At 33.6% G+C, this 11402-nt stretch overlaps 1 protein-coding gene across 3 annotated transcripts; it reads right to left on the bottom strand.

Moving 5' to 3' along the window:
- Window positions 1-649: 649 nt before the first annotated feature.
- On the bottom strand, window positions 650-11131 carry LOC102622557 (uncharacterized). Of its 3 annotated transcripts, XM_006475436.4 has the most exons (13): window positions 10850-11129; window positions 9083-9257; window positions 7488-7571; window positions 6143-6384; window positions 5765-6008; window positions 5019-5098; window positions 4449-4533; window positions 3979-4110; window positions 3778-3891; window positions 2604-2651; window positions 2004-2070; window positions 1236-1283; window positions 650-1136 (listed from the first exon to the last, which is right to left on the bottom strand). In XM_006475436.4, exons 1-13 carry the CDS (start codon window positions 11035-11037, stop codon window positions 1051-1053), a joined length of 1593 nt encoding a protein of 530 aa, XP_006475499.1. In that variant the 5' UTR covers window positions 11038-11129; the 3' UTR covers window positions 650-1050. The 3 variants fall into 3 exon arrangements, 2 of the variants coding, with proteins under 2 accessions (XP_006475499.1, XP_006475500.1); XM_006475437.4 differs by lacking the exon at window positions 1236-1283 and having other exon boundaries at window positions 10850-11131; XR_001507911.3 differs by lacking the exons at window positions 650-1136; window positions 1236-1283 and having other exon boundaries at window positions 1998-2070; window positions 2604-2668; window positions 10850-11130.
- Between the last annotated feature and the right edge of the window lie 271 nt (window positions 11132-11402).

The raw sequence follows: 11402 nt of genomic DNA, 5'->3' as shown, positions 1-11402 counted from the left end.
CTTCAGAAAATTCATACTGGTACACGAGTCCCTGAAGAAGGCCAATAAGGTTATAAAATTAAGGCAAACAAAAAGTGTTAAGGTTTAGAATTTCATATAGGAAACCTTGTTTGGGCAATTCTAACCAAAGAGAGGCTTTTAGTTGGAGAGTACAACAAGCTTCCAGCTAAGAAGATCAAACTTTTGGATATTACAGAGAAGATAAATCATAATGGCTATAGACAAAAGCTTCTTAGTCATATTCATATTGCAGATGTATTTAATGTCTAGTGTCTTACTCCTTTAAGAGGTGATCATGATGAAGATGTTGTTCATAACAACCTGAATTTAAGTGAGAATTCTCTCCATCCTAGGAGAGTGATGTAAATTAGGAACTCTTATCATATTTAAATTGGTTTACTTATTATCTAAAGTTTATTATTCTTTTTCTTAAAAGTTTAAAACTTCGTTTTCACTTTTCCTTATGATTTAGGATAATTACTAATAGTATAAATAATCCTCTTATAGCTTTTGAAGGCAGAGTTGAATTCACTAATATTCAGTTTTCAAAGCTTAGTGTGAGCTGTATAGTTTAGCTAATTCTCAGCATTCTATAGAATCAACGAATCCTAATCCCCTAGGCTCATGGTATCTTTCGAATAAATGTGAATAAATGTGAACTTCAACTATTCTTTTATTTCAGTACTCTCAAGAATCAACGAACTATTAAAACATTAAACTTTCGCTGCATCATAACAGTAGGGTTCTTCCAGATAAAGATACAGTTACTAGGTTTCAGTCTCCTAAACTATCAAGAACAACAGAGGACCAAAAGCTGCCACAAGCAATGGCATATTACCTTTGATTGCCAACCTCGGCAATCAGAACCTCCATAAAAATCTTAAATAAATGCAAAACTTTCAATTACAACTACTGCTGCTACCATCAAAAAGGGCTTCCCAGAAGTCCTAATATAGCTGTACAATTAGAAATTATGCAAAAAGTGGCAGCAACCTGACTGAAAAATAAGCAGGTCGACCCCATCTCTGGCTATTGCAAAATGCTGATGCTTTACATGGCATCCCCTGACGATGCATGTGTCTGTCTCTTTGTGTTGTCAGTTGTACTTTCAGAAGAATTGTCAATTGTAGAATCACCTAGAAGAGAAAATCATTAATTAGTGCCATTGAATGAATATAAATGGCGCACATACGCTTAAGGAGGCTATGTTGTTATACAAATTGGGCATCCATTACATTGTATATAGTCAGCAGACAGCCGATCTGGCAACGTACTCCTTTTATCTGCAGTGGTTGTGTGAATAATTAAAAAAGTTTGCTGGCTATATCAGGATAAAAGGACATCAGAAAATACATTAATGGATACTTAAATTAGAGAACAAATGAACACAAATTGCACTTGCAAATGTTTGAAGCCTTGAAAGAATGTTAATGGGCTATGATCTCAGCAGACCAGATGATTGTTTCTGGTTATTACTTAAAACAATAATCATAGATCTCGCTAAAGCTGAAAATAATAGTTGAGCTAAGTGGTAGCCTGTCTTCAACCCAATTTTAATGTAAAAGGTCATGCTTGATTACTATATGCTGCAAGGTAAGAGCTTCGAAAAGTACGATGTAAAAATGAATTCAAACATTTAATTATTACAACTGGTTTTTATATGGAGTCTACTTCATGCCAAGAAAGACATGGCATACATAATCAATTTCAATATCTGAAAAAAAGTGGATTTTCAATAAGATGCATACTTCAGCTATTGTTTCATGCATGGTACACATGCAAGTCTAATATTATGAAGCTGGGAAATGATAATTTTACTGCATGAGCAAGAATAAAAGATAAATTTGACCAATAGGTAAAGACTCCCTATAGAAGCCGAAGAGAGTTATTAGAATATTAGGATGACAGCGTATCACATTAGGAAGTCAGATAGTAAAAGATGAAAGAAGAACAGTAAAGCATAAACTTGAGTAGTATTCCCATACCAATACGATTGTGCATACCTTTGACAGCCTCAAAATTCTTATATGTGTACCCAACAAAACTGAGATCTTTAGGAGTTAACATCATCTGTTGACAAAGAGAACAAATAAGATGCTTTCAGTAAGCCAGATTGAAAAACAATAACTTTTATCACATAGATTAATTTTTACAGGTATGCAGTGTCATCTAGGAAATTCAAGATGAGTTAATATGCAAACCAAATTTATGGACAGAAGCAGAGATTGATTTTAATAAAATTATGGCACACTTCCACAAGTAATTCTCACTTATATATACACATAGAAATATACCATTAGATGACATTACATAATGTTTTTGAAAAGCAGTGTGAAGACAATCTTATGCAAGAAAGAAATAATAACTATATTCCTGAAACCATGTTTTCTGGGATTAATAATGAACCAGACCCATCTGAAATCTTTATAATTAAAAGCTGTTGAATGGACTTGATGGCTGAAAATCACCTTGCCCTCTGTGTAAGCTTTAAATAAAGGAAATTTCTCTCACATAGTAATTCTACTTAAAATAGAGATATTTGAACAGCTTACTTAAATTTAAGCAAATTACGTTTGCAATTCATCTGCACCAAAGTTACATACCTTCCTCATGGGTCCAGATCCTGTTCTTTTTGGTGTTTGGGACTCCACCTATGGCACAGTTATAACTAAGTCACATGGTATTAGAAAGATATCTTAAAAATAATGACACAAGAAGAATAATAACTAGACATAAATGAAGAATATGACCCTATTGTTTGGGATTGTTGGGATGCTCAAAAGTGAGTCTAGGAAACTAAAAAGGTATTTTGGTGTTTGTTAATTTTTCTTCTTCTAATCAACCTGGCAAAAATACCTTAAAGGCATTTTGAAGCAATGAGGGAGTAGCTTTTCGAAATTTTGGTATTGAGAAAACAATTTATACGAACTCAAAATTTTCCTTGCACACATTACTCAATTCCATCTCTAACCATAAAATAAAATCATTAAATTTTAAGCTTAACAAGATCCTTATTACTTAAAATCTTAATTTTTTATGAAAGAAATATTAAGTTTTTATTATCATGATATAATAAAACAAACAAAAAATTAGAAAAGTAAACATTAGATTCTCAATTGACAATTATTTTAATAAAATAATAATTGTTTGGCATGTAGATACCAAACGTCTTCATAATTACTACATTCACACACATCATGCATGAAAATATTTTTTTCTTGGCATTATGTGGATTTTAGTCATATGCATTGTCACAACATTTTAACTGTAAAATCAACCAAAAGCATATAATTTTCTTTTCTTATAAAAGGAAATATATATTTATGTGTGTGTGTGTATATATATATATATAACTGACAGTACTTTTAAAAACAAAACTAACCAAACACCTTACTGCTATCTTTACAGCTGATCATTTCTTCAGCACAGCTAAAAATGATTATTTTCAAAGCCCAAAGAATACCAAACAGTCCTAAAAGTGGTTCTTAAGATATTTCAATTTATTACCATGTATCTACTTAACTATTAAGGTTTAAAGGCTGCCTTATACAGAGGATAGCATTCCTGAAATCTATAAAAACAGTCAAACCTAATGAAAATGGATATCACGAAATGTTTTGGATTCAAATCCCAAATTTACCAGTAGGACTAGCCCCTTTTTCCCTATCTATACTTAGAGAACTGTAGACGAATGCTTTCAGTTAATTCTAGGCAAACAAAACAATTAATAACCTGTTTCTTAACTAATGGAAGAATTGAATATGTGAAACACATTACCTCATCAAATTTCATGAAGTTTTGGGTATCGAGTACACCATTGACCTCTGGTTTATATGCTGCTTCCATTTCATAGAGTTTGTCCCATGCAATATCTTTGAACCAAGGATGAGCCTGATGACAATTTGATGTTAATAGATGTGCTAAAGAGCAATAGCAAACATGAAGTTAAAGAAGATATTGTAATCTACAAGAACGAACTTTAATTTGCTCAGACCCAAGAGTTCCAAGCCTATGCTCAACATCACAAAGCAACCTACAAATAAGATCCTTTGCTTCAGGCGTCAATCTTGCCTCCTCCGGAAACTTCAAGTGATTTTTCCAATGCACGATCTGAAATACATGCAAGGAAATGAGAAGAATTTAAACCATTCATTCATTCTTTAGAAATTGCAATACAACCCATGACGTTAGTGCATTAAACAACTCAATTTAATGAACTTTAATGAGTCTTTTTAAATAAGGACAGATTTTATAATATTTTATTTTTTATCTTATCTGATGCCACCAATGAAATGTCTTGAACTCAAACACGCATACAGAGCATAGCCTATGTAAGTTTACAACTAATAATGAATTAAATGTGAGAAGAGAGAAATATGACAGATGAGGTGGAAAACAGATTCAATATGATACTGTGACCGAGGCCACACTGCATCTTAAAAGTAAACCTTTCTGCATGTTGTTACTGGATCATCAGAGTAAAAAGGGGGATAACCAACAAGCATCTCGTACATTATGGCACCAAGTGACCACCTGCTAGCACAAAACTTGATAAGAATTCATGAAATGGACAAAAGAATTTTATTACAAATATGAAGAAAAAGAAAATACAGAGAACCACGCATCGCATCAATTTGTTTCTCTTCTAATATGTTATACTAAAAATATAAATGCATAATCTTTAGGGGGTTCTGGTAGAAAAGTTTACGAAAAGAAAAATTTCTAAGTCATTTATATAAAAAAGAAGGACAATCCTTCTTTTTAACCTGAATTTAACCTCCAAATCAGAAGGACAATCCTTGTAAAAGATAAAAAAGAAAAATGCAGTAAACAGCAGTCATATAAAATCAATCATAGGAAAAACATAAAACAAAAACAATTCCATCAAAAGTTATTTTTCACTTCCACTTCTATCAATGCTCTCCGAGGAAAATTTAAAAACCTATTACAAAAGTCAAACATACAACATAATGTCAGACAAATAGTTACAAGAAAGAGTTTCATTCCAATATGCTAACCAGTCACACTCCATTCCATATCCTTTCTTCAGCAACACTTCTGGCGCAATATAATCAGGCGTGCCTACTGTTGAATATGCCTGTCAAAATAAGAAGAAAACATAAACTTAAAAACAAAGATCCTTCTAACTGTAAATATTCAAGATCAATAATAAAAAAAATACTTAAATTATTCCCAAAATAACACAACTAAGATTGTTGCCAGTTCTCTGCAGTAAGTAAGAATTCACCCAACAATAAATGCCTGCTGCCTGTCAGAAGCATACAAGAGAAGCACTGATAAAACAAAAAGGAAAAAGATAAATGAAGGCAACAAAATTCTAAAGTTTATCCAAGATGCACAAAAAGAAGTGCCATAACGGTAACGGATTATCGAGGAGGTTTATTTGTTTTGAACAAGTTTAATCATGATGACAACTAAATCTTCACTGTATGGTAACCAATATACCCAATAGTTTCAGAGAATTGAAACAGAATTATCCAATATCGCTTTTTACTTTCCATGCCTAACCAAATAAATGAAATTTCTTAGTGCAAACAAACTCATGCACAATGTTGGATATAGCTATGTAGTCAAATTTCCCTTTTTTTTTTCATTCCCTTTTTTTTTTTCCAAACAAATGTCAGTTGCTTGAACTCTCATCTTTATGATCCAGTCTGAATTTCACTTAATCGGCAATCAAAGATAAACATAGATGTACAGGAGGGTCATATCTATAGATCAGACATGGGGAACTACTACGTACCAGTTTCCTCCTATTTATCTGCCAATGTTGTAACTGTTCAAGGGGACTTTTCCAGCGCCTCCCACAACCAGATTCTGGGAAGCGGCCATCAACATCCATTGATTCATTTAAATTCTCATCATCTAGAACTTCATTTTCATTTATAGCAGACAAATTTGTGCAGTCAAGAGGCTTGCAAAGACCAAAGTCAGAGAGCTTCATATGACCGTTTTGGTCCAGCAAAAGGTTGTCAGGTTTTATATCTCTGTAGAATAAATGAACATACGCATGGTCGTGAATTAGTTAAGCCAACAAGATTTCATCAAGTTATAAATATAATGAACTTCAAGATATTTTGTTCCCAAATATTTTTCTTTTAACAAACATGAAAATATGAACCTGTGAATATAGTTATGTTTATGAATAGATTCTATGGCCAAAACACTTTGAGCAATGTAAAATCTAGCCACTGTTTCAGTTAGAGTCTCCTCCCTCATCAACAAAGTCATCACGTCACCACCAGGCAGATATTCCATAATTAGATATAAGTACTCAGCATCTTGAAAGGAATAATAGAGTTTCACAATGCAGTGGCTGGCAACTTCAGCAAGCAAATTCCTCTCAGCTCTAACATGTTCAACCTGTGGCGTATAACATCAGTAATGTGTCAAGAAACTCGCAACTATTGAAGTGACATACATAATTATTGAAAATGGCTGATGTTCCCTTGGTGCTATGAGATTCAAGGATAGAGACAATAGCTGTTACAAAAAGCAGCTGCTTCAAAGTAAAATATTGAGCAAGGAATAATCCTTCTTCACTGTGAGAGATGCCATGGAATTAGTCTTATTGTCACTTTACAAACTACCATGATTCTAGGCATCTTATTTACTAATCAAAAGATGAATAACAAGCATACAAACCTTTTGTACAAACAATTGTATGCAAACTGATGCAGCATGAGCTTATTTGTTGGATGAAAACACAAAACTCAATGCAATTAATGAGAATGAATAATGTGAGCAATGAGGAAATAAAACAACAATGTTATTAATTTGTATCCTATCCTTGATCCACTCCAATGGGAAAATGAGAATGAATAGTGTGAGCTATGCAGCAATCAAACAACAATGTTATTAATTTGTATTGTATTCCTTGTATCCCTCTAATAAGAAATGATACTCCGCAGATTTTATTGCCCGAAATAACAGCTTCCAAACCAGAGATTCTTATAAGAAGGAAAAGGGCATATAAGTAGCAATAAGATTTCATATACTTTCCAATATAATACTCATCTCTCTTCTTTGTTCATGACCAAAACATCAAACCAAATCTCTTATCTTCTCCTTAGTGTAAAATTATTAACTTCTCATGGATATTACAGTTCCCAATCCAATTCTCCATCTCTTACCAGTCACCACTCATCAAACTAAGCTTGCAAAGTCAATCATTCACATTACTGAAAACTTTTGTATAGCATGTATCATTCAAACCTATGGATCATGAGTTTAATACAGCTCATCGGGTTATGAAACAAAAAAAAAAAATTCAAGAAAATAGTACAAGCAGATGAGACATGGAACCAACAACCACCTTTTTCTTGAGACAAAACAGAAGGTATAACATTCATGCAGAGGATTCAGCTATAGCCTTGAAAAAAAAGGGGGCACAGCATTTGTTCTAAGCCACATAATATTTTTGCTAAAAGAATAAAGTAAAAATGACTAAATATTTTGGATCTTACCTGTCCTCTGCTAAGCATTTCTGACTTCTTCAACTTTTTCATGGCATAAATATTGCCTGATTTTTTCTCCTGACACAATCTAACCTGAAAAGAAAAATATATAAGCTCCTAACAAACTTCCATCAAAAGGTCTGCAACACCAAGTTAGAAGAACATATAAACCACCTCAAAACACAGTCAAACTATAAAAAATTGAGGCTCAAATTTAACTGAACTATGGTAAAGGTGATAACTGGGAAGTTTAAGGAATGGAGAAGGCCATCCACTATCATTTAGTTTAAAGGTTGGACTTCAGATTAAAAAATATTTAAAAAGAAAAAGGGAAAAAAAAGTGTAGTCTAAATATTGGAATTCAGATTAAAAATTATTTTTAAAAAAAAAAGGAAAAAGAAGGCCTCATATGACTTATATTTTAGCAGAATAACATAATCAGTTCTGACTCAAATTACTAACTAGGCCTTATTCGTTTGTTTCACGGGAACTAATAGCATGGAGTTCCAAACCCTAAAACCAACACTGCATTACAGACTTCGCCACCTACTCCGATGGTAATTCAGTTCTAGGAAATGTTAAAATCCTAAAATAGCTGGGATGCACATCTCATCCATAAGGTGAGACTCGAGAACAGCAAGTACAATGGTCTGTAAACTGTTGTAAATCTGATATTCCATCAAAACCAGATCAACAACACAACACCACTTACTATTTCTACGAGCTTAATACATCTTTAGCACTAGCACAAAATCTTCACTACCCAAACCATTTCACCCCACAACATCCACCAAGACTAAACCCAGTTGCACATGCCCACTACAATTATCACAAAAACCACAATATAATTCTTAAGACACCAAAAATCATTAATTTCAGTATTTCTATGAACTCTATGTTGCCTATGCAACTGCTACCTCATTCAACAATGCCATCACTGGCATCACCCCTCATCACCAATATCCAGCCTCTCTACCATAATATATTCCAGCAACTTAGCCCTCAGCAGGCCTCTGACATCACTGATGCCTTTGGTACTTTGACCATCACCAGCAATAGTGTACCCCTGCCACCAGTAGTACCATCATTGAACTCTAACATTGCCTCCACATCACTTAAATATCTATAAGGGAAGTGGTGGATTTGATGCTTTTGGAGACTACTTTTGGCTACAGGGAAAATAAGATTCAGTTGTGCTATCACAATGAGAGTTAAACCGACTGACTCAAGGGTCCCCATTATCATTAAGAAACAATGATGAGGATCATACTCTACGCACTTAAGTATCTATTACTAAAAGATTTAGTGCAATAACCTTTCTTATTCAATTTTTACCTCCGGTCTGCCAATTTATTGATATTAGTTGCCTCCACATTATCAGCATATCAGGTATCGAGGTCAGAATGGTTGATGATAATTGAAAATTTATTCAAGATTAGTTAGGACAGCTTTTGTTTTGCTTAGATCATAATGTAATTGTTATTGTCTGTTATTTTGAAATACAATCAGAAAATTTAGCACAATAATTCCTTTTTATTATCCAAGAATTAAGGATAATTTTAAAGAAATCTCCTCAAATGTTATTCAAAGGATGCGTGTCTAACCTCTCCGAAAGCTCCTCTTCCAATAATGGTTAAGAGGTCAAAGTCATCTACAGAAATCTTATGCCTTTTTAAACGCATATATTCAGTCTCTTTGCGCTCCAGATCCTTCAGTATATTGATTTGTTCTTCTTCTGGAACATCTGAAGATGCCAACTTTCTTTCCAGCACCGAGCGCCTAACATTGACAATGATATGCCAGGAAAAATACCAAGATCAAAGGAAACTCCATTGTCAAAAAAGTCATTGAAAAGGTAAATATCACTGATAAAGGACATTATGTTTTTCTTAGTTTCAAAATGCACAAGGATGTTTTTGACATATTCACTAAGTGTCAAAATGCACTAGGAATTTTTTACATATGATATGAGTCAAGTCAAAAAGTAGAATTTGCTTGTGTATATAGTACTTAGATTGTTTCTGGGGGTATAGTACTTAGTTTGTTTCTGGATGCCTACGGATGTTGCAGCTGGGGGAACCCTTGGTAATAATTCTAGTGTAGTGCAGCAATCGAAAATGGAAAGAAGAAACATTTTACCATAAACATAAGTACTTTTATACTTTCATAGCAAATGGTCACAATGAAGGAAAGCTAAAGCAAAAAAATCGAAATTGAAAGCTAAAAGAAAAATAGAAGAATTCAAAGTTTGATGAATTCAATGGAAAATGCTATCCATGCACTATTATGCTTTTGTTTCTCTGTTTGTGATTGTTTGTACGCACGAACTAGAAACCGGAATGGCAATCAAACAAGTTCGCAGGCATGGACAGGAAAGATGCTATTGGTAATAGGAAATTATTAAAAAAAAAAGTAAAGACAAAATCATTTACACATATTTTTCAAATATTACATATTCCTGCAGCTCTCCTTACTTTCAACAAAATTGCAAACAACCTTTGAAGATTTGTGTGGTTTTGCCACATGGAGTGCGAGGAAAATGAAATAAACAATCACTCGTATCTAAAGGAGTAAAACAGTGAAGGTAAACACACCTCATCCTTCCAATGCAGGAAAAATGCTCTTGATTTTTAAAAAAAAAAAAATTATACTCACACCTCATTTATTATGTTGAAAGTGCCAAAATCTTTAAGATGCCAGTGAAGACAACTTCCCAAATAAGAGTGTACATATTTAATGGTTTCAAAACCATAGGCAAACTACTAAAATGTATAGCTTAAATCCCTTTTGAATTTCCTTTAGCCTTCAAAAGTTATTGCAGGAATTAACTTTATGCTATTACACATGATATTCCAAACAGGAAACACTCTTTACAGTTAGGTTTTCCATGATAATATCTAGTTAGATTCAGATTCGGTCAGCTGCAATTTTAACAAAAGTATCCTCTCCCTATTTGTACTCTGCATTCCTAATAACAGAGTTTGACATTGCCGACTACATGATCCAGTGCTCCACACTCCACAGAACAAATTGCAGAGGAAAATCAAATCAACCGTGAATTATCTTCCTAATTCCAAATTCCCTTTATTAACCATATCTTTTATTCAAATGCAATTAAAATTTTCACATTATGTAAACCCAAGATATCCGCAATAGCTAACAATTAACAATCAGTGGAGAACATTTTATTTACCCGAAGATTTCCATTAAGAAACAAAACGACAACAACAATGCATGCAAATAAGATGTACAAAAAGTCAAAGGAGATCCTTCCAAAATGGAACACGAAAATTACATATGCACAGATAAACAAATAAAGAAAATTAATGTAGAATAAAAAATTCTTTTATACAAATTAGCAATAAACGAACCTTTGTTTGCGTTCTTGGATGTGTTTCATCTGAGCCTTGTAATGACTCTCAATAAATTGCTTGGCTGCGGCGACTCTCTCCATGGTCAAGCTGGAGCCGATCTCTCCTTCTTCTTCAAGAACCTCGCCCGCCATGGGCGCCCCCTCGTCGTCCCCCTGTTCCTCCACTTTTATGTTTTGATTCTCCATAACTCTGTGTAATTTGTGAATTTTAGTGATTGTTTGTGTTCTCAGCCTAGCCTCTTCTCTAGCTGTCAGGTTATTTTTAGAGTTAATTGCGCCCGGTAAACCTCCATACTCTAAAAATTATCTCAACACCCTAAAATCTGTTTTTGTTAAAATTTCCATCGATACCTTTTAAAAATTGATAAAAAATTACTAAATTACCCTCATTTTAAAACATTTCAACTCAACGAATAGCATCTCTCCCCCCTCTACCGAAGCAAACAAATACTCATTTGCTGCAATTCCCTCCATTGTCAAACTCAAACAAACAAACACTGCAATTCCCTCACTGACATCACCTCTACCGAAACAAACATTCATTCTCCATT

This window comes from Citrus sinensis, chromosome 1 (genome assembly GCF_022201045.2).
Source record: "Citrus sinensis cultivar Valencia sweet orange chromosome 1, DVS_A1.0, whole genome shotgun sequence".
NCBI lineage: Eukaryota > Viridiplantae > Streptophyta > Magnoliopsida > Sapindales > Rutaceae > Citrus > Citrus sinensis.
This window is presented reverse-complemented; position numbering and strand designations above follow the sequence as displayed.

Excerpts from the sequence above, each read along its gene's own strand:
- LOC102622557 (XM_006475436.4), bottom strand. The coding sequence starts at position 11,037 with ATGGAGAATCAAAACATAAAAGTGGAGGAACAGGGGGACGACGAGGGG. Across the intron at positions 7,572-9,082 it reads GAAGAGGAGCTTTCGGAGAG|GTTAGATTGTGTCAGGAGAA; the intron begins GTTAGACACGCA and ends TTTTCTTTTCAG. Across the intron at positions 6,385-7,487 it reads AAATGCTTAGCAGAGGACAG|GTTGAACATGTTAGAGCTGA; the intron begins GTAAGATCCAAA and ends TATACGCCACAG.